General features: G+C 37.7%; 2 protein-coding genes across 5 annotated transcripts; both read left to right on the forward strand.

Annotated features, from left to right (window-relative positions):
- The first annotated feature begins 1,653 nt into the window (after positions 1-1,653).
- Positions 1,654-7,209, forward strand: LOC131335861 (cysteine-rich receptor-like protein kinase 42). The gene is made up of 6 exons (XM_058371410.1): positions 1,654-2,802; positions 4,068-4,178; positions 4,273-4,623; positions 5,611-5,845; positions 6,044-6,188; positions 6,483-7,209. The coding sequence occupies exons 1-6, from the start codon at positions 2,016-2,018 to the stop codon at positions 6,873-6,875; spliced, it is 2,022 nt and encodes a 673-aa protein (XP_058227393.1). The 5' UTR covers positions 1,654-2,015; the 3' UTR covers positions 6,876-7,209.
- Positions 7,210-9,032: 1,823 nt separating this feature from the next.
- On the forward strand, positions 9,033-20,900 carry LOC131335863 (serine/threonine protein phosphatase 2A 55 kDa regulatory subunit B beta isoform-like). Of its 4 annotated transcripts, XM_058371411.1 has the most exons (14): positions 9,033-9,431; positions 12,536-12,639; positions 12,803-12,910; positions 13,039-13,158; positions 14,163-14,354; positions 14,473-14,564; positions 14,853-14,971; positions 15,174-15,297; positions 15,445-15,568; positions 16,874-16,942; positions 19,802-19,893; positions 20,019-20,096; positions 20,378-20,454; positions 20,555-20,900. In XM_058371411.1, the coding sequence occupies exons 1-14, from the start codon at positions 9,335-9,337 to the stop codon at positions 20,689-20,691; spliced, it is 1,533 nt and encodes a 510-aa protein (XP_058227394.1). In that variant the 5' UTR covers positions 9,033-9,334; the 3' UTR covers positions 20,692-20,900. The 4 variants fall into 4 exon arrangements, 3 of the variants coding, with proteins under 3 accessions (XP_058227394.1, XP_058227395.1, XP_058227396.1); XM_058371412.1 differs by lacking the exon at positions 14,163-14,354 and having other exon boundaries at positions 9,061-9,431; XR_009202663.1 differs by lacking the exons at positions 20,378-20,454; positions 20,555-20,900 and having other exon boundaries at positions 9,076-9,431; positions 19,732-19,893; positions 20,019-20,088.
- The last annotated feature ends 1,633 nt before the right edge of the window (positions 20,901-22,533 follow it).

The raw sequence follows: 22,533 nt of genomic DNA on the forward strand, positions 1-22,533 counted from the left end.
CAAAAAATGTCCACGTTTTGTTTACTTTTTCAACTTTCCATTTATGGAATACTCGCCACTTTTGACAAGTTCTGGAATATTTATTGTGAGAGAAGGGTTGGGTTGTGTAAATACCACACACACTCTCTCTCTCATTCATCACTTAGATACAAAATTACTGTAAGTCTTTTAGATCTAAAAGTTCCTCCATAGCTTTTGAAGCTTTTTAAGTTGTAATTCCTCAAGAACACACTAAGGTATTTACGTTACATTAATTTCTCGAGTGTTAAAGTTGTTCATATGCTTTGGATCCTTTATAATATCAAGTTTATTTTCGGTTTTATCGGTTAATCATGTTTTTCAATTCTAGCATGTTTTCTAGTCTTTTCATTATGTTATGTTTGAGTAGTCAATTAGGTTTGGCATCGGGGTGATTAACACCTTGTGACTTAAGTTAATCTTGTCTTTCTCAACTTAAGTCTTGAAGTTTGGCTTGTAAAATGAGAAGGGTTCACTTTTTATGTAACAAAACTTGCTGATGTTAATCTCCGGTGATCATGTGCTTACTCACATGGTTCCGGAGCGATGTCTCGGTTCGTGTTTACCAAAAGAACGAAAGAGCTCACTAGTCTTTTATTGGTTTCATAGTTAAATCTTCCGGTTGATAACCTATGCCGTGTGATTCAACCGAGTTTTCATTGAGAATGGTTAGATGACTTAAGTTACGGGCGTTAGTAACTCCAACGCTTTGCCGCCTTTAATTCTTAGTCCAAACTCATTTTCTAGTATTTTTCATAAGAGTATTTCTCACATTTCAAAGGAAAACTAAAAGTTGGCCGCCTAAACGCCATAAACTCTAACATCTACAATCCGAATTAGCTATAAAGATTATCTCTGTGGGTATGATCCCGGACTTTCCAGAATTTATGCTGATAACGACCTAGCCCTACGCTCGGGGTAATTCAACCTATATCAGCGGTTAGCTTGTGGCGAAGCAGATGCTCTTACTTGATTAAGAATTATATATGGACTCACTATAGTCGCATTAAACAAACTTCTCTTAGGTGGCTTAATAAGCCATTTGGATTATTTTCTTGCCTTTGTTCATTTTTGTATTTTTTATTTTTGCGTAATTTTTTTGTGAATTATTGATTTGTCTCGACGAGAGAAATCTAAAAATACAAAAATTATGTTCAAGACAAAGTTCTTTTCGAATAAAGACAATTATAATCTAAAAATCATTCTGTTTGGGAATCTATTTTTATTTAAAAATAATTTTGAACATAATCTTTGTCTTTTTAGATTTCTCTCGTCGAGAAAATTAATAATCCACGAAAATTAACGCAAAACTAACCATTGTAGAAAAAATTGAACAAAGCAAGAAAATAATCCACAGAGCTTGAAAGAGGCCTTAAATCCTGTTCTAATTTTTACGTATTTCTTTCCGAGTTGATAAGTTCCCTTTGTAAAGAAAGGGGTAGGACGGTTCAAAAAAAGTAAGGGGTAGGAACTAGGAAGTAGAGAAACACGACGTCGTATCGTTATAAGCTACCCCAATTACCCCTTGCGTAACGGTTGCATCGCCCAGCTGTTCTTTCCTGTACATTGGCTAACTTTCCAAAAATAACTTTCAAAAAAGATACCCCATATCCCCTGCAATTCATTCATTCATTCATTCATTCTTCTTCTTCTTCTTCTCTTTCTCTCTCCAAAATTAAGGCCAGAATCGACAAAACCAAAACCCACAGCATCCACCATGCACGACGGAAAAGAACTTTCACATCCTTCCCGCACTCAATCCCCTTCAATTTCCCCATAGGCACATGCCCTCCCTCCCTCCCTCTCCAATCCCCCCAAGAGAGAGAGAGAGAGAGAGAGAGTGAGTGAGAGGGAGAGGAGAGAGAAATACGAAGATTAACCAAAACCCATTTGAGCTCCATCCGAATTCCCAAGTGGGTCGCAACAAAATCACCCCATGAACCGTTTCTTGATCAGATTATGAGAAACAGAGCACCTCACCCCAAAATCAAAATCCAATGCGTTTCTCCAATCCAAACCCTAAAATCAACTCATGGGTTTTACTCCTCGTATCCCTGTCAATATCTCTCCTCCTCTCCCCTTCCCTCTCCGACCCGCGAATCGCAGTTGCCAGCGTAATGTGCGGGCACTCCAACGTCACGGCAGAAGCCTTGTTCCCTAATTTCGGCAGCGTGATGGAGCATTTATCCGAAAAAATAATGAAACAACAATGGGGTTTCTACTCCGTTTCGGACCCAAATGCCCCTGTATTCGGCTTCGCTCAGTGCCATAAGGATTTATCAGAGGTCGATTGCCAACTCTGTTTTGCAGAGGCAAGGACGAAAATACCCCACTGCCTACCAGCCTCGCGAGGCCGGATTTATCTAGAAGGGTGTTTTATCAGGTATGATAACTATGAGTTTTATGATGAGAGTGTGAACGCGATGTATGATTCGAATTTGTGTAGCGGGTCGAATAAGCGGTTGAAGGGGAGGGAGGAGGGGGAGGATTTCGGGAAGAGGGTGGAGGCGGCGGTGATGAGTGTGACAGAAGAGGCGTTGGGGAGCAGGATGGGGGGTTTTGGGGCGGCGGAGGAGAGGAGTGGGGCGCCGGGGGCGTATGCGTTGGGGCAGTGTTGGAACACGGTCAATTCGACGGGGTGTGGGGTTTGTTTGGAGGATGCGTGGAGGGAGGTGAGGAAGTGCTTGCCTGCGGCAGAAGGGAGGGCGTTGAATGCCGGGTGTTATTTGAGGTATTCGACGAGGAATTTCTTTAGTGAGGTGGAGTTGACGATGGATGGTGATTGTAAGCATTTGACTTCTCTCTCTCTCTCTCTTGAATGAGAATAAACGTTGTTACTCCGTATGTAATATGCGTCATTGTAGATGTATTCTTTATATTGTTCTGTTTTGTCTATTCTTTGTGCTTTTAGATGAATGTTGTGAAGTATGTGGGGTTGTAGATATCTTCTTGATATTGTGCTGTTTTTGCTCTTCTTTGTGCTTTCACAATGAATTGTTTGGAGTGTGTGTGATTCTAGATACAATCTTGACATTGTTCAGTTTTTGCTCTTTTTTGTTCCTTTGGATGTAGTTCACCGGCCGTATTGCTATAAGTGGCAGGTTTATGGTATTTTGATCTTTGAAATATTGCAATGGAAGTTATCTTGAGACTGAAGTTTTATTTGATCCATTAATCGTGAACTTTGAGAAGAAGAATTTGAATGGCTCATTATGATGTTTGATTTCAGCTAATTGCGAACCTAAAGGAATTGGGTTTTGGAAATTTGGATGACATCGGTCTTATTGCAATGGAAGTTATCTTGTGCTTTGCTTTGTCCCTTTAGATATAATTCAGTGTCCCCTTTCTAGTAAGTGGTTGGTGTGAACTATAAACTGAGATTTTTGGTTTTTTCGAAGTCGGGTGAATCAGATTACTTGTCATATGCATCTTATTACTGTGGAAAGTTTCAGGAGACTGAAGTAATCCGTGTTTCTTTTCTCTATGTTTAACCCAGGACTTCGAGAAGATGAAAAGAGCAATGGTTTTAACATGATGTTTGATTTCATATATACTGCTAAATTGTTTGCGTTTTTGCGTTATAGGTGGTTGGCTGCAAATGGGTTGTGTATACTCAGTTTTGTTTTAGTTTTGTACTTAGTTGGTCATGCCCATCCTATTGCAATGGCAACATCCCCGAGATCAAGTAATCTTGTGTTTTCTTCTCTCTTAATCCTCAACTTTGAGAAGACAATTTCTCCTAGTGTCTAAGTATGATGTTTGACTTCAGGTAAATGCTATATCAATTATGTTTACAGGCTATAGGAGGTTCAGTTATTTCTTCCTTTGTCGGCTGCAATATGAATTTTCTTGGTTTTGTTTTAGTTTTCTCCTTCGATTTGAATACCTTTCCCCCGAAAAAAAATGGACGCTGGTGAAAACTTTTGGTCCTAATGACATGCCTTTTTTTTTGGTTATCATGTAACTGTGAAATTTGTTGGCGGCCTTCCCTTTTTTGCTCAGCATTATTGATTATCTGAGTGATTTCCTTCCCTTGTTTCTGGAATCAGGGCTCGGGTACTCACAGATCGTTGGAGCATCAATAGTAGGGTGTGCCTCTCTTGTACTTGCTCTCTTAGGTGCCTACATAGGATATAGCAGATTTTCAAAGAGGAGAGATGGTACAAATTCTCTAGAAATCATATCTCCTTGAACTAATCTTCTAATCCTTGCAAATGTGCTTGTTCTAATGCTTTTATCCTATTCTGCATATAGGGCTTGAGAAAATTTCTCGGGTTCCATCCGTGGTGAAAAAATCTGAATTGAATTATAAGTATGAAGAGCTTGAGCAAGCAACTGATTTCTTCAACTCCTCAAATAAACTAGGCCAAGGAGGCTCTAGTTCTGTATTCAAAGGGACCCTCTCTGATGGTAGGACTGTTGCTGTAAAAAGGCTGTGTTTTAGTACAAGGCAATGGGTGGATGACGTCTTCAATGAGGTGAATTTGATCAGTGGAATTGAACACAAGAACCTTGTGAGACTTCTGGGTTGCAGCATCGAAGGCCCAGAGAGCCTTCTTGTTTACGAATTCCTAGCCAACAAAAGCCTTGATCAAGTCCTCTTTGGTGAGTAATTCGTTGTCGTTTACCTCTTCGTTCTTGACAAACGTGTTATCAAGTTTATTTGGTTCCAGTTAGTTTTGACTGCATAAAACCAATACCCAGTTGCATCTTTTTGTAATAACATGGGAGCAACACAAACAGTTTTCCATTGCTCCAAACAGTTTTCACATTAGATGTTTATTTGATATGTTCAGATATCTCTTAATATAAAATTGCAGATGTATTAAGCTAACCAGTGAACATAAAAAAAGGACACGGACATGCTTTCCTTTTCCCATTTATGCGTAACTTCTTTTACGCAAAGTTGAATAGTTTCCCAAAACAAGTCTTGCCTTACCGTAGTTCTTTTTTTTTTTGGCATCCACTGGAAGATGGTTTCCTTGTTGTCCAAATTCAGACTTTGACTGCCAACCATCTTAATTGCTGATTGAGTTTGATCACTATGGCCACAAGCTTTAAGACTACAAATAATTTTTGATATGTTGAGCTTTTAAGTGAAGAAAACATATAAAAAATGGTGATATATATCTGCAAATTGAAGAAGCACATAAAGAAGATCCTGAGACACTCTCTGCGCCATCTGTTAACTTTCAGCACCAGTGAACATAAAAAGAGGACACGGACATGCTTTCCTTTTCCCATTTATGCTTAACTTCTTTTACGCAAAGTTGAATAGTTTCCCAAAACAAGTCTTGCCTTTCCATACTTCTTTTTTTTGGCATCCACTGGAAGATGGTTTCCTTGTTGTCCAAATTCAGACTTTGACTGCCAACCATCTTAATTGCTGATTGAGTTTGATCACTATGGCCACAAGCTTTAAGACTACAAATAATTTTTGATATGTTGAGCTTTTAAGTGAAGAAAAACATATAAAAAATGGTGATTTATATCTGCAAATTGAAGAAAGCACATAAAGAAGATCCTGATATACTCTCTGCACCATCTGTTAACTTTCACTTCAAGTTATAACACCACCTGTATTCTACACAGATAAGAAGAAGACTCAAATTCTCAACTGGAAGCAGCGTTTCAACATCATAATGGGAATAGCGGAGGGGCTTGCATATCTTCACGGAGGTTCCCAAAGGAAAATTATCCATAGAGACATTAAAATCAGCAACATTCTACTTGATGAGAATCTCTCTCCTAAGATAGCTGATTTCGGGCTTGCTCGATGTGCTGCTGCTGATAAATCCCATATTAGCACAGGAATTGCAGGCACAATGTAAGTTTAAACACTCTTGCAGCTAATGCTTTCTTCCCTTTTGTTGTTTGGAGTATTATATTTCTGTATTACTTTGATCTTAAACTAAGCTTTTTATCATTAACTATGGTATTCCATTCTCTTCGGTTCACATGGTAAACTTCATAAAATTGCCTACAAGAGTGAATGATTTCTCCCTTCCGCATTAATTTATTGTAGGGGATATATGGCTCCTGAATATATTATTCGAGGACAACTGACAGAGAAAGCAGATGTTTATGCTTTTGGGGTGCTGTCTCTTGAGATTGCATGTGGTAGAAGGAACAACACTTTCTGCCATGATTCAGGCTCAGTTTTACAAAATGTAAGATACCACATTCTCCTGTTCTGGATTTTAATTTGTTTGTTTCGTTTCGATGCTCTCTTGCTTCAGTTCTACAAAATGCTTGGTTTTTCAAACTACAAAATGCTTGGTTTTTCAAACTGGACCATTTTCTCTAGGAAATTAGTCTGCTTTCCAGGAAAGTGTGTTGATTAGGATGATCGGTCGAATTTGGACCATTATTTGATCTATAGCAAATAAACCAAGATTAATAAAAAGAAGAAAAAAATAGACTTCGTTGTGACTTATTGTGCTCTTACAATATCTATTATCCAGGTTTGGAAGCATTACAAGGCGGGAAGTATCACTCGAGTTCTTGAATGCGACAGCTTGAAAGGTGATGGATTTCAAGAACGAGAAGCATCAAATGCTCTTCAAATCGGGCTTCTATGCACGCAAACTTCTGCCGCATTGCGACCATCCATGTCTGAAGTAGTCCGGATGTTAACTGCCAAAGAAAGTGAGACACGGATACCTTCACCGAAACAACCTCCTTTCCTCAATGCTAGCGTTCTAGCCCCGACCGACTCGACCAAGTTGTCCTCTTTTTCTACCGTGAATACTACAACCTCAAATTGGCACACAGCAATTGATGTCTCCGAGCTTACGTCCCCGTCTAGCATTGCGTCAGATGATGCTATAGTGATTCAAACGTGCGAGCCGAGATAGATTCTACTCAACTCTTAACCAAAATCCGAGAAATACTTTGTTGAGGACTTGATTCTGCTGCGTATAAGAGACAGAGGCTCCTTTCCATGAGGGGCTAATGGGTGAGACCTCAACTTATTTTCGTGCATGCATACATGTTTTTCTGCTTTGGAGGGTGGGAAAAATTCAATTCCCTCTCCTTTTTTTTTTTCCCTCTCTCTCTGAACTTTTAATATTGTAGTTGATAAGCATAGTCTTTTGTTTTTTTTAACATTCTTTATACCACAGTGGGGTATAGAAAAACTAATTTCCGTTTGACCGAAAAAAGAAAAAGAAAAAAAGAAAAGCTTGTATATGATGATGGATGTTGTGCTTCTTGTCCCATTCTTCATATTTTGGTGTTCTTATGTGAAACCTGAAATCCCATTAACAATGTTCGTCGTACTCGATAGAAAATTTCCGAACCCATCAACGAAGGTATTAGCTTCCTCTCCATGAGAATTGAACTCACTATCTCACTTACGTGTATAGCCGTTGTACAAAAGAGCTTGCCTGGATTTCTGTTTCAGGTTTTTTTTTTTCCGCAATGGTTAGGATAGATCAATGGCTTAGTTTGGGAGAAATGGTATATGGCTATATGCATACCATTTCCTCAAAAGTTGAACTCTTGGACCTTTTTTCTTCGTACATTGGGGAGGAAGTATGGGATTAAAAAGTTATGTCCAAAGTGGAATTTTTTTTTTTTTGAACTATACAAAGTGAAATTTGTCTACGGAGTAGTAAATTATCATGGCAAGAGTTTTTTTTCCCAATAAAATAGATTGATCTATTTATTTTCCCTCTCTTACGCTTTGAAAAAAAGAAGAAGCAATTATCGCGTCCACATCGAAGCTGATATTTTTCTTCTAATCTTATGTTTCTTCTTCTTTCTTTTCTTTTTTTTTGTTGGGAAAGAAAAAAGAAAGAGAGAAGACAGAAAAAGATTATAGAACTAAATAGTTGAAAATAATTGAATCTGGGTTAGGAAAATGAGATACGTAGTATTATAAAACATCACTTTTGTCAATCGTAAAACTGTTCATTACCTACAGCTTTATTTTTCTTGGATTCCATCCCCAAAGAGTTAGTAAATTGTAGCTTTCGCTTGTATTTTATGTTTCAGGCTATATAGTACAGACACAGAAACGGGACACGGTAATTCTAAGAAAATAGAGATACGGACATGACGGAGGACACACCATGTGTATAAATCAATGAAAAAAAATAAATATAATTTTTTTTATGAACCATTGTATATGAATAATTTCACAATTTGTTTAATTTTCTTTCAAAGATATAATTATAGTTTAAGCCAAACATTTTGAATAATTTCATATTAATCTCCAAAATTAAAAATATTATATTTTAACCCCCAACCGTGTCTCTGGTGTGTCTCTAGCCTTGTCCCCGCATGTCCCCTATCAAAAACTAATAAAAATTATTGGACATGCGTCAAATACGCGTCCACGTGTCCAATACGCGGACACGATGTCCTTTTGGAGTGTCGATGCTTCATAGGTTCCACATTGTGTTTAACCTTGCACTATAGTAGTTGTATGTCATGTTTTGCTATAAAAAACGCTTGTGTCAGGAAGGGGAATTGTCAACCATACTAGCTGTAATTTGGAGGATTTAGGATTTAATTCTAGAGATGACATTTTCAATTTAGGTTGAGTCCGGAGAAAAATTATTTCAAATTGTTCAATGCACGTGAACTTTTTATTAGTATATATATACTATACTAATTTGTAAAGTTCACGTACGCATTCGTTTTGTATTTAAATACGTACATGAAATTATAAATGTGCACACCAACTTGGCGGCTTTTCTTTTCACGTGCTGATGGTGTTTTTCGAGTCAACTTACGTGTATCTCAATCAATTTTCATCCATCAAAAGAAGGCCATTCAAACTGAGACTAAAAAATTTAGGCTCCGTTTGTTTTAATATAAAATGTTTTTTAGTAAAATATTTTACTAATTTTCTATTGATAGGTTTGGCAAAGACAGCGTAGAATATTTTCTTAACATGTAGTCCTTCCAATTTATCCGCAAGTCATTTTCACTTTAGACGCCGGCCTCCTCCGTCGTTTTTTTCACTCCTACACTCTTTGGAAATTAAACTCTGAAAATGTTATTATTAACTTAAATGATGAGAGAGAGAAGAGAGAGGAGAAAAGAAAATTTGTAGAGAGAGTAAACCCACCAAGCAACTGGATTAAGCACAGGGCTACAAGGCTTTTCGTTCTACCGACCGTAGGCCTGCATATCGTGGCGCGTTCTGAGAAAGGGAACATTTTCCGGGAAAATCGAGTGGATAAGAAGAATCAGAATCGGAATCTCACTCAAGAAAACGACCGTGTTTTTGCTCTCATGCACAAATCGACATCTGACGCTTCGACGAAGGCGATCTGATCACGAGCGAGATTCGCTCGAGACGGCCATGACTTTGAGCGCGGAGTCTTCTTCTCCTTCCGCTCTAGACTGGAAATTTTCTCAGGTTTTCGGCGAACGGAGTCCTGGAGAGGAAGTTCAAGATGGTTACTCTCTCTCTCTCTCTCTCTCTCTCTCCATGTGTGTGTCTGTGTGTGTGCGTGCGGGCAATCTCCAGTCATACACGTGCATCTCTCTCTCTCTCTCTCTCTCTCTCTCTCTCTCTCTCTCTCCCTCTGTGTGTGTGCAATCTCAGTCATACACGGGCACGTGCTTTTGCTGAAGGAATGATTAACGACTTGTATTTTCTTGGTTTGGACCTACTCACCTACTTAATACTATGATGATAGAAGGGTGAAATTTTTAACTGCTTGTGAGTATTTTAATCATACTTTAGGCTCCTTTTGGAGTTACGCAGACTTCTAATGAAGAGATTGCGTATGATTATTCGATTAGAACAGCTCGAGTTTAGAATTTAGATTCTGAGTATTTTAATCATACTTTAGGATCCTTTTGGTGCACGTATGATTTCGACTCTGAGTTTTGTAGCTCTATCATTGTGTGAATAAGAGCATCTCCGATCCTTACCCTTTTCTTTTTACTCTAACTCAAAATTTCGAAGTAGAAATTCCCAAAACCCTTGACTCCTTGACTCAAACCTATACCAAATCAAGCGTTACTCGTATATTTACTCCAACTATTTTCTCCCTCTGAAATTTACAAGAATGCCATTAATGAAGCTTTTACTCAAATTTGTGCCTAGATTTGGGTTTGCGCATTCAAGTGCTTCGTACCAAATAAAGCTTTTGCTTAAATTTGAGTATGGGCGGGAGATGCTCATATACTTAGAATTTGGGTCGAAATCCTTCATATTAAGAATTTTAACCGTACAAAGTTTGTAGCGTCCTAGCGTATCTTCTACCTCTAATCCAACCCCTGCAGCCAAACCTCATACATTGTTTCGATAGTACGCGTATGATTTCAACTTTGAGTTTGGTAGCTTTATCATAATATACAATGTGGTTCAAAATCCTTTGCGTTCAAATTCCTAATAAAATGCATATCTTCAACCTGTAATCCATCCTCTGCAGCTAAACCTCTGACATTGTATTTGAACTGGACATTAAATCGCTTCTTTTGGTATGTGCATCTATCCAAACCTATGAAGCACGGATACTCCGAAACTAGTCACGTACGAGTATCGGATACGCGAGGGATACGGATACGCGCCCAATACGTATCGAATACGGCAAATAAGTATCCTGCATTTAAATTAAATATTTTTTATTTCGGATACGTTTCGGATACGCGAGGGATACGTGGGGGATACGGCAGGATACGTCTAGGATACGGCGGGGGTTAAAATGAATTTTTTTAAAGAATCAAGTACAAATTAAAAGGGAAAAATTGTAATAATAGCATCACTAAAAATATAAAACTTGGGAAATTATGCACATCGATAGATCATTCCATGAACCGGTCGATATTTTCCAACCCTAGATCGCTTGAACCTTTGATCACAAGGTTCTCTCTGTTTTACTGTTTTACTGGTGTGGGTTTCTATTGTTTACATTATATAATAAATTATATCTAATACATACACTGGTACATAGATATATGTGTATATATATGAAGTATATTATATGCATACCGATTAGTCTATTGCCTACTAATCTGTGATTTTTTTCTTTTTTACAAAATTCTAATCTTTTGGATGATAAGTTCCTACTCTTTTGAGATTGACATGTACTTCATGCTTGGTATTAGCAATTCAACTACTCTTTTATTTCTTATGACTTCACTTTTATGCCTAGGAGACTAATAATTATAAAAATGTATAATTTATACAGCCATATCCCCGAAGTATCCGTATCCTATTTTTTTAGGTTTTGACGTATCGCTGTATCCGTATCGTGTCGTATCCGTGCTTCATAGATCCAAACCAAGCGTCAATTCACATGAAATGTAGTTGTCCATTCCGGCAATCACCATAGGGTTAATTCCAGTCTGCAATTGTGTGTTGACAATATCATCAGGCAGCTTCACTTGCAATGAATTTCGATCATGTTCACTCGTTGAAAGCTCGTTAAATATGAGCTCGTGATGCAAACAAGTCAAGCTTGCATTGTTGCTCATACTAGTGGGTATGAAATTGTTGTCATCGGATTTTGTGAAGGCCAGACTGTATGAAAATTTGAGAACTTTGGGGTGGTCTGTTCCTACCCTTGTCTAAATGTACCAAGTGAGATGAATGCGAGTATCCTATATTTCAGTGACGGTTTGGAATCTTCCTAGAAGCACTCTTGTTGTTTCTGCTTCTGCATGGATATTCATAATTCACTACCTGATTCATGTTTTCTTGTTCTAGATTGACTCGAAGTTTCTGACCTTAATTTTACTTGCACTCTTAGTGAGACTTATTGTTGCACAACCACCGAACCTTCTCCTCTGCCCCTACCTTCCCTTTCTATTTGCAGTATCTAATTTCTACGTAGCTATTAACAATTAGAATAATAAGAAACCGAGAAGGCAAAAGAAACATGGAAAAAGGACATAACCAGTTGGTAGTTGGTGCTGCTTAACTGAGATTTGCTGTCTGCTAACACAACATTCCCTATTCTGTATGAAAGGTTGCAGCTAGGGCTGCAATTGAACCAACCTGTTTGCCAGCGGCTAGGTTCTTCTCGTTAGTAAACAAGTTGTGCTCAAGCTCGATTTTAAGCTAGTGTAATGAAGTAGCCAAGCTCGAGTTAGTTGTAACTTGGCTCGTTTATAAAAGCTCTGTTCGTTTTTAGCGGCTGGGCTCATTATAGAGGCTCATTTAGCAAACGGACCAAGCTCAAGCACCTCAATACTGAACGAGCTTGATATTTTGGGCTCAACTCGAGCTCGATCTAGACTAGTTTTGAACGAGCCGAGCTCAAACACTTCAAGGCTCGGCTCGGCTGTTTGCTGCAGGAAACCTTGAATTTAGTTAGCAGAATTAGAACTGATATCATTTCGGAAGAGTGAGTACAAAATATTATATACTAGAATGGTTTTAGTTAATTCCTTGGTTTTTTATGCTAATTTGTGGTTTGTTAAACACAAATTGTGCATTATGTTATTATTACTAAACTTAGGCGTTCCTTTTTTCTTTTTCTTTTTCTTTTTTGTGATACGCTTTTTCATGCATTATGTTATTATTACTAAACTTAGGCTTTCCTTCTAGTTGATACCATATCAGCAATTGAATTCGAGAAGAGCGGTGATTATCTTGCTGTTGGGGATCGAGGTGGTCGTGTTGTTATTTTCGAAAGGAAGGCTAGGAATGATGTGAGCATGATGCACCAATCGGGAGTATTTCTAAACATCTCATCTAGATTTTACCTGGCAATCGAGTTTGGACTCTCCTTTTATTTCTGGCAGTTTTGTTGATTTATTACACACATTGAAACCATGCTCTCTTTTTCTTCATAAAAATGATAAATTGGCTTAGATTGTAAGGGATTACTACAATCAACATGACTTGGAACAACGGGATTTTATGGACACTCAACATCCACAATTCCAGTACAAAACTGAATTTCAGAGTCATGAGCCTGAGGTATGGTGTATATATTACCATGTGTCATGTATAAAGTATAAACTTTTACTTTTCTGTTTCCATTGAGATGTTGCTTTTATTTGCTCTCTGTGTACATTGCAGATCCTGACTTGTTACCTTTTATATAGTTTGATTATCTGAAGAGTTTAGAAATTGAAGAGAAGATCAACAAACTGAAATGGTGTGCAACGCCTAATGGATCACTGTTTATTCTTTCAACAAATGATAAGACGATAAAACTGTGGAAGGTATGAACTTCCTTTACCTCTTCTGTATAGTTACGAGTAGTATTTTCTTTACCCTGGATTTCTTTTCTACCAAATTTAGTTGCTGGCAAAGAGCTGTTGCAGGATGATTCGTTATATATATCCTTTTTCCTTTAGGCTTTAAGTTTCTGTTCGATTGAAATATTAGGTCAGCTTTGGTAATTTACGGAGTATTACGTTCAGTTTTCCCCCTATGCAAGTTGAAATTGAAATAAGTTGGTATATATCAATAAGTCTTTAAACAGTAGTTTTTGCTATGTCTAAATATTTAGGCTTTTATAAAATTGCCTTTTTTTTATCATCAGAAAATTGTACAAAATTGCTTCTTCTTTTTTTGGTTAAGAATATCTGTAAATGTAGATATCTGTAAATGAGCTACAGTATATCTGATCAATAGTTTCTACTTTAAAACAAGAAAGTTAACTATAGGAAGTTGATTTTCGATCTATTAACTTTCCTCCGAGGCTGATAAGCTGCATCAAAGTGAGGAAACGTAAAAGTGAATTAAATATCGACATATTGGTGAAGGCATGCGCCTGCCCAAATATCAAGGTCATGTATTGATGCACAGCATATAATTCTACTCGTGTGTGAACATCACTTGAAAGGCTTTGGTGTAGCTACAAGCTTCAAATATCTGAGTTAACTGAAACTTTGGTCCAAGTACCAAGAACAATGAGGGTCTCAATTTTCTAATCTATTGCTTCCTTGAACCTATTTTTGAACATGCAATCTCTTCATAACATATTTGTTTGTTGAATTCTTCGAATATACTGTGCACGGCCCAAAAAAAAGTTCCTAACCACATCATGGATAACATCGCTGTTTACTGTCTAGGGACATAGGGTGACTAAACTTGTTACACACAGAAAACTTTAAGTGCTTTTAATCCTGCATTGACTGGAGGTATTCTATGGAGGTCTATTTAATGGTAGTCCGTTGGTACAGTTATGCTAAGTTACTGTTTATGTGATTTTGGAACCCAGGTTAAGGAACGTAAAGTTAGGAAAGTCAAAGAAATAGACATTAATCCAGTTGTATGTCCAGAAAATGCGGTTTTGGCTGAAAGGAGTTTCATCGGTGGACAACATAAACCTTCTTTGGATAGTGGTTATTGTTTAGAATGGACGAATAAAATGGATCACAGTGATTCACCATCTCATGACGGGCTTGCCGAGGTAGGAATTTGACTAGCATTGAAGCGCTTATGTGATTCTTTACTTGAAATCTATCTCAATTTTACAGGTTTTATTACCCATATTGGGAAAATATAATACGAGTTTGCCATGCAACTAGGTAGCAAATATTGGGTATGGTGCTCCTGCGAGATGTCGAAAGGTGTATGCTCATGCCCATGATTTTAATATAAATTCCATCTCAAATAATAGGTAAAGCTTAGCTATCTTTGGATGATATTTTCACTTATTTTCTATTTCGTTATGTTTTTACATCTTCTGTTGCTTACAATACGAAAAGGATTTGAACAAGCAAGCTGCCAGCTTTTCTAGATTTATTTCCCTCCCCCAGGCTTTTGACTCCTTTGTGTGAGTCTTGGCGTCCATATATTGGTGTCTAAATGTTTAATGTTCTACGGGCACAAAATTGTTCAAGTAACTAATTGGGGAAAATGTACCACTGTTTCTAACATGATCTAATGTTTTGTAATCCTTTTGCAGTGATGGTGAGACATTTGTTTCTTCGGATGACCTTAGGATAAACTTGTGGAATCTTGAGGTCAGTGATCAGTGTTTCAATATTGTTGACATGAAGCCAACAAACATGGAGGATCTTACAGGTAATTTTTGCATCACTTGTTGACCACCATGCCCTTGTATCTCCATAAGTGGAAAAAGAGAATGAACTGTTTTTTTTTCTAGGGTTTATGTTCAGGGCATCAACTGGTTTGGGAATTTAAAGGACCCTAGGTTATGTCTAATAACCCCTTATACTTCTTAATATGTGTCTGTGTATAACGAATGTTTTTGTTTCTTACTCAGAGGTGATAACATCAGCAGAATTTCATCCACTTCACTGTAATCTGCTGGCTTACAGCAGTTCAAGGGGATTTATTCGGCTAGCAGACATGCGGCAGTCGGCATTATGTGATCATAGTGCAAAGATGTGAGTTTTGGATGAACGTGCTTTTTCATTCTGTCACTTATTAATGATTTTTATCTCATTTTCAGCTTTGCATTTCTTTTCTTATTTTCTCTCCCTCAATCACTATGGTGCCATGTTTAAACTTACTATTTCAAACTGCTTTTACAGATTACGAGATGGTGATTCCCGTGGCTCGAAATCATTTTTCACCGAAATAATCACATCTATATCGGACATAAAGTTTGGAACTGATGGAAGACACATCCTAAGTCGTGATTACATGAACTTGAAGGTCGTTTAACCACTGCATTGAGCATGAATTCAATAATTTAAACAAACTTCATTCAATTTAGCCTTGAAATTTTTGTTCTCCTCCCCATTGGGTGATGAGTTATTTTCTTGGTCCGAGTTCATTATTGAATGTTTCATATTTCACATTTTTCCGCTCGGTAGCCTCTTCTTATTTTGGTTGTAATAATAAAGCTCCCATTGCCTAACTGTCTGGAGGAAAGTAGGAGACGATAGTAGAAATGTTTTTTTTAAAGCTTTAATTCCTAGCTTTCTTGGGTTTTCGCACACATCCCAGCTAGGGATGGCAATCTCGCCCCGGATCGCTGGTTTCCCGAATTGTACCGAGCCGATTGGTGCGGTTTTTTTACCATGGTTTTGGTATTTAATTTCGAAAAACCGGCTGGTTCGGTTCCTGTTTTGGTTTTGGTTTCATGTGATAACCATAACAAAAATTGAACCAAACCGTAACCGAACCACAAGATAATTACGGAAACACCCTTATATACGTAACTATAACATCATGGGGGTTTATACTTGAGAGTCTATTTCTTTTCCTTCTTATTTTGCTGCCGTTCTACTATTCTAGTGTTGAGCACAACATTGACAGTCTTAAAGAAATGTGGTTATTGTTTTTTCACTGGCAATCATCATGAGTTAATTTTTATATGGTTGAAGAGTTGGTTAATTTGTTTGCTTTTGAGGCTGGGATTCCTGTTCTTCCCATTGATTATATATTTAAAAAAGTGTTTTTTTGTGCCTTCATTTTTTTCTATTAAGTTTGTTGTGTGTAATATGCCATTTTTTTTTTCAAGGCTACCAACATCGATATTTTGTTGTTGGATATTTAATGTCTTCAACTCTTTTGAAAATGTTGACCACCGGTTTCCGTGGGAAATCGAACCGAACTGAACGGATAGCCATGGTTTTGGTTATGGTTTTGATTCTAATTTCTAGGTATATGTTCCGGTTTTGGTTTTACCAATAACCGAACCGAACCACACCGTTGCCAGCATATCTGTTTGACAGCTTTTCTTTTCTTTCTTGTTTCATGCTGCTTCTGTTTAGTTTGCCTGGGCCTATGAGTTGCTAGTTGTTACAAGTTCTAATTTTTCCTTGAGATTTGGTGTGATTATACATATGATTCCATGAAAGATCCATATCTGATTGTGGTTTTGGTTCAATTTTCTCTTATGAGATTTTCGTATCGATTAGTATATTTTGTTCTGTTTGTGTTTCATTTATTTATGACCTTGGAGTGAACGGCTGCATTTTCAGTTGTACTAATTAATTTTTGTTCGCCTTTTAGCTATGGGATACACGCATGGAGACGACTCCTGTTGCTATTTATAAGATTCATGAGCACCTTCACTCAAAGGTAAGAACACAGCTCTATATGACAAGTAGCTGAACAAAATAATCATGACTTGGCTTGCTTGATGGATTGAGATCGTGTATTGATTAATCTTAACTTGTTAGATTAGCTGCTGTAGAAATAAGCAAAAGCCGAGGAACCTGTGGTAGCTGTTCTCTTGGTAACATTTTCTTTTATAAGTAAATAATTTTATCAGAAAAGAGGCTTTAAGGGAATGCCACCTGTATAAAAACATACAAACAAAGGCTGTTCTCTTGGTAACATGAATCCGTACTTCCCTGTTTTGCAGTAGACGGCCATAGTGCCAACTATTTTTGTTTATATCAGAATAAAAACTTGCGGGGATGATGAAGGGTTGAATTTCTTTGGGGTTTTTTCCCCAAATTTTGACCTTAGCAGGCTTACCATAGTGGAAGAGCACGGGACTTATCCCCTAGGTGGTTGGTTCAATTCCGGCTCATCTAATGGTTTGTTTCTGTTTGATAAACTATGTAGCTCCAAAGTCTGATACTGTGGAAAGAAGTCAGTCACTTTCTTTAAAAAAATTGATTATTGGTTTATTATTTGCGAACATCTTTTACAACTTCATTGATTGGCAAATAAAGGGCCCTGAGATCTTACCTACAAAGGATTAGCGACACATATTTATACTACCAATGTAGGACAAATGAGGAAACAAATCAAAGGACAAACAAGTATCGTGAGATTAAACCCTTATAATCCCATGATCCAGAAATCATGCTATTTATTGTCATTCCAACACTCCCCCTCAAACTGGTGTGAAAATGTCAATCAAACTAAGGATAATTGATGACTTGAGTAGTGATGGTCTGATGGATTTAGTGAATACATCTGCAGTCTGTTCTCATGAGGGAATAAATGAAGGAATTATAGTGCCTGTCTGAACTCTCGTGGAGTAGGTGGATGTCCATTTCTATATGTTTGGACTGCTCATGAAGAACTGAATCTGAAGCAAGCATTATGGCAGATTCATAGTCACAAAATAATGGAGATTATTCGTTTTCCACAACTGAACTTAAGAAAAATAGGGTTTTTTTTGAAATGGAAAACAAGAATAGACTGTGCATAAATTGACTAACAAGTTTTTTTTGATAAGTAATATCAATTGGCGAACAACTCTCACCACAATCATCAAATCCTGTCTAGTATGGGTCAAGTAAATCAAGCGACTAACCAAATAGTGTTACATAGCTGGATTTGAAGTAAATCGCCAGAGTTATTTGAAAGCTTAAGATTCGGATCCATAGGAGTAGAAGCCGGCTTGCACCCTGTCATGGCTGTCTGAATGAGATCTAGGATGTACTTCCTCTGAGAGAGGGATATCTCATGACAGGAACGAACAACCTCGATACCAAGAAAATACTTGAGTAGGCTAGGCTCAAATATTTAATGTCATAAGTTCGGCCAAAATCCTAGTTTACCTGAGCAATACCTGGGTTAGTGGGGTATCATCTCCAGTAAGAATAATATCATCAACATATACCAACAGTATGAAACGACCATCAGGGCCTCGACGAATAAAACAAGTGTGACCTGAAGCTATGCGATCCGACTGTAGGTTTCCTTGCAATCCAAGTCCAAGAGCAAAAGTGTATCGAGGTTTCAGTGTAAAAGTTGTTTTCTCAGCTGCTGTTTATCATCTCTGGGAGAAAGAAACTATGGAATCTCTCAAAAGAAATATCTAGATGTTCAAGGGCTTATTATGAAGGTGGAAAGGAATGGTAGAGCTTGTTTAGTGGTTTAGAAGAATGTCCCTCCTTCAGTGGAAAATAGGAAGACTGGTGAAGCTGGTGGTGTGGAAAAATGGAGTATTGATGAATTTTGTTCCTGTTTCTTTTGTTTTCTAGTCCCCTTGTGATGAGGGACTGTGTAGTGTTGCTGGTTTTGCTCCAGCCCTCAGCCAGGGCCTTTTCTTCTCTCTGTGTATTCTGTATAGCTATGTTACATGAACTCGGGTGCGAGTATCGGGTATGGGTGCAAGTCCAAGAGTCGGACCTTCCTAAACTTAAATCTTAGGATACGTGGATATGTGTCCCCAACTCGGGTACGGGTACGGGGACACGTCCTGAACTCTTTTTTGTATTATATATTGCGTAATTTTCTCAGATTATGTTCCGTAAACTATATTTACAAATTTAGTTAAACAAGAAAGGGTTAAGAAAATTATGTTTTTGCTATTTCCCTATTTCTTGTCTTTGTGAAATACTGGAAATATCGCTTTTCTAGCTGATTGGATAGTCCTTTTCTGTGAGTATCTTAACAGTTAGAGGATCCGAGTGTCCAAAAGGATACGGGTGTCGGACACATCGACACGGGTACTTAAGCCAAAATCAAGGATCCATGTAACATAGCTGTATAGTTTATTTTGTCTTGTTTTGTGTTTTGGTTTCTTCATTGCTTTCTTGGATTTTCAAGTGTATTCCCTTGGTCCATCTTGTGGTTTGTTTCTTTACAATTTACCAAGAAGGACCAGAAGGGACGTGGAAACACCCTGAAAATGGAATTTTAGGGAGTGAAGATTGCATCAAGATTCCGTCAGACGCATTCAGACATCCACCACACAACCGCTGGAGTAGCATTTGTCTTTGTTTGAAGTTCTGAATTACATGGACCAAGGATAAATCAATCCGCTGAGCTTCTCCAGTTGATGGCTGCCAGTTAATCTAGCTTTTGAAGGAATGTTTTATTTTGGATCATGTCGAATTTTCTCATTGTCGGCAAATTAATTCCTTCAAACAAGATCTCAACTTACGATTATACTTTCTTGGTAGTTGATAGTTTGTGAGAAAGGAATTCACTTCTGGCCTTACGTGACTGACAACTTTACTACGTGTTGCACAGTTGTCGGACTTGTATAACAATGATGCAATATTCGATAAATTTGGTTGCTGCGTCAGTGGAGATGGTCTTCATTTTGCAACTGGATCTTACAGGTTTGTGCTTTCTAACTAGAAGGGGATCATATGAGCACATAGGAAAACTAGTCAAATCCCTATTCCTTCTTGTGTTTTGCATGTCAAACTCGTGCAGCTATGATAATTTCTATCTTTTGACTTAGCAATCAATTGCGTATTTTTTCCTATGGAGATGGAAGTGAAGAAGGGATGACAATTGAAGCTAGCAAAAATCCATCCAGGTAGCCTTTTGTTTTCCAGTTTTCCTTGTCTTGATCATCTCACCACTTTGTGCCAGGGGAAAATTGTTATCGCTGAAGGTTAAACACATTATCTGGGAACTGAGGTTTAGAAGCTCCTGCACGTTTCCTTTTATCATGTTTCTTATGTCCGCTCATGAAGTTGGTTTTGTAGCTACTTGCTAGATGCCTTGCACATTGTTCTAGTGTTGCACTAGACTCTCAGGCTCACTTGGCTCTTCTCAATTGCATATCCATCATTTTAGTTCTGTCCTTCAATACAGGAAGCCACATATGCAATCTGCTTCAAGAGCAAGGAGGTCATCCCTCAGCAACTTGACACGTGGGTTTTACCGACAAGGTTGGGCTTGCCAGTTCCTTGATTTTGCAAAGAAAAGGATTTATGGTTTCATACTTGTTGTTTCCTAATTTCTTCATCAGCTATTTCTCTCATTTTTCAGGTCACGAAAACTCTAGCCCTGGAAATAGTGAATTTTCTTGCAACTTGAATTCAAAGCTTCTACATCTGGCCTGGCATCCGAAAACAAACTTGATCGCTTGTGGCACTGGCAATAGCTTATTCTTGTACAATGCATAATTCCACACTTTTAAGCGAGGCAGATCAAGTACTACATGTAGATATCCTGTTCAGAAAAACAGTTTAGATGATACTATTGAATCCCAACAAAAATCATGGATGACACACGGACCCAACATTGCTTGAATTAAGTGATTTATCATGTCAGCAATGCCAATACATCAGATATTCAATTGGGGAAATCAGATACTCCTACTTATTTGATTTTACCCAAGGGTCCTGAAGGATGCTTGGTCGAGCTGTTGGTACTCTCTTTCGTGATTGAGCTGTGCTTCATCCTTTCCGTTGGAAGCCCTTGATCTATTTTTTGAGAGTTTCAACCTTACGTGGTAATTCAAGGAAAGATCTCAGGTGCGTACAATTGCTTCATGAGGGAGATTTTTATTAAAATGAGAGTGCATCCATGGAAAGATGATGTACTCGTTCTTTCCCTTGTGTTTGGCCATTTTTTTTGGACGTACATGTACATTTTCTTGGGAAGAAAAAGTGTACTTTAATGTCTAATTTGTTAAAGTTTTTTCTCCGATAAAAAAAGTTCAATTATATTTTTAATTTGTGCCCAAAAAAATTTGGAAAAGTGTTTGTGAAAATATTCTTTTTGCTTGAGAAAGAAAAATTTTTTTTTTTTCCAAAAGATGTAAAATAGGTGTGAGTTTCTTATTATTATTATTTTTTTATTTTTACTTTTGAACAATAGGTGTTAAAACTTAAACTCTTTGTATGGCTTGTAGTGCTTTTATTAATCTATCATTTGATTCTGGTGCATCATTTAGTATCAGGCCTTCTAAGCTCAGATCCATCCATTCTGGTCCATACGTCTCACCAGAAAGTATCTCATCATTGAAAAATCATGTCGGAGACTCGCTGGAATGCTAACCTCACCCTAACTCGTTAGATCTACTTGTCTTGCACATTTAAGATGAAAATCACATCCATATTCACCTAATTGGAATCCTAGAATCCTAGCTCCTCGAATCGCGACCGCCCATACTCTGAAACATCAAGCCTGATCGACCTCAACTAGCTTTGAAACCTTAAAATCGTGCTAGTACAAACTTTAGCCCTATTGAATTGATTTTAGTTGGATCCTAGTCGATGCAACACAATCCATTTTCTAACCTATTTGAAGTCTTGCAAACCTGTTCGAGTCTAATTTGTTCCTTCTAAAACCCGCGTGAGATCTGAGCTTGATTTAGCTGCTTGGCGCATGTTCATGACTTTCGAAACTGGATTTGTGATTTTTGAAACTTAATTGCACTTTAAACCTTACAAATCGAGCCCAATCGACTTGTATTTGCTTGAGAGAAACCCTAAAATGAAGTCACACCCTCGGAAATCAAACAAATCTGCTGATTTTGAGTGGATTCGCAATACTGCGGTTGACTTCGAGTGGATTTCAACCAGATCTGGTGATTTTTGGATGGATTAATATCCTTATTTTAGCTGGTGACCTTGGATATTGAGTGTTTGCTCATGGATTGCTAATTGCAGTTTGTATGTGGTTCTAGTTTCGGTAAATTTCATTTTTTGTTTCCTTTGTTCAATTGTCGATGTATTGTTCTTAGTTGGTTTGTGTATGTTTTTCGTTTGTTGTTTCAGATTTGTTTCTGATTAAATCATTGTTGGGATTTTAACTGAGCGGTTACAAATATATATAAAAAAATTTGTATACAAAACATTATATTTATGAGGATTGAAATTTATCACTTTCTACAAATCAAAAGGGCGACGATTCTCTCTCTCTCTCTCTCTCTCTCTCTCTCTCTCTCTCTCTCTAAGATAAACTGTCTAGGCGTCTTCCGGCGATTCCTCCGCTTGGGGGGTGGGGAGGATATGCCCTTT

This window comes from Rhododendron vialii, chromosome 8a, assembly GCF_030253575.1.
Source record: "Rhododendron vialii isolate Sample 1 chromosome 8a, ASM3025357v1".
Classification (NCBI taxonomy): domain Eukaryota; kingdom Viridiplantae; phylum Streptophyta; class Magnoliopsida; order Ericales; family Ericaceae; genus Rhododendron; species Rhododendron vialii.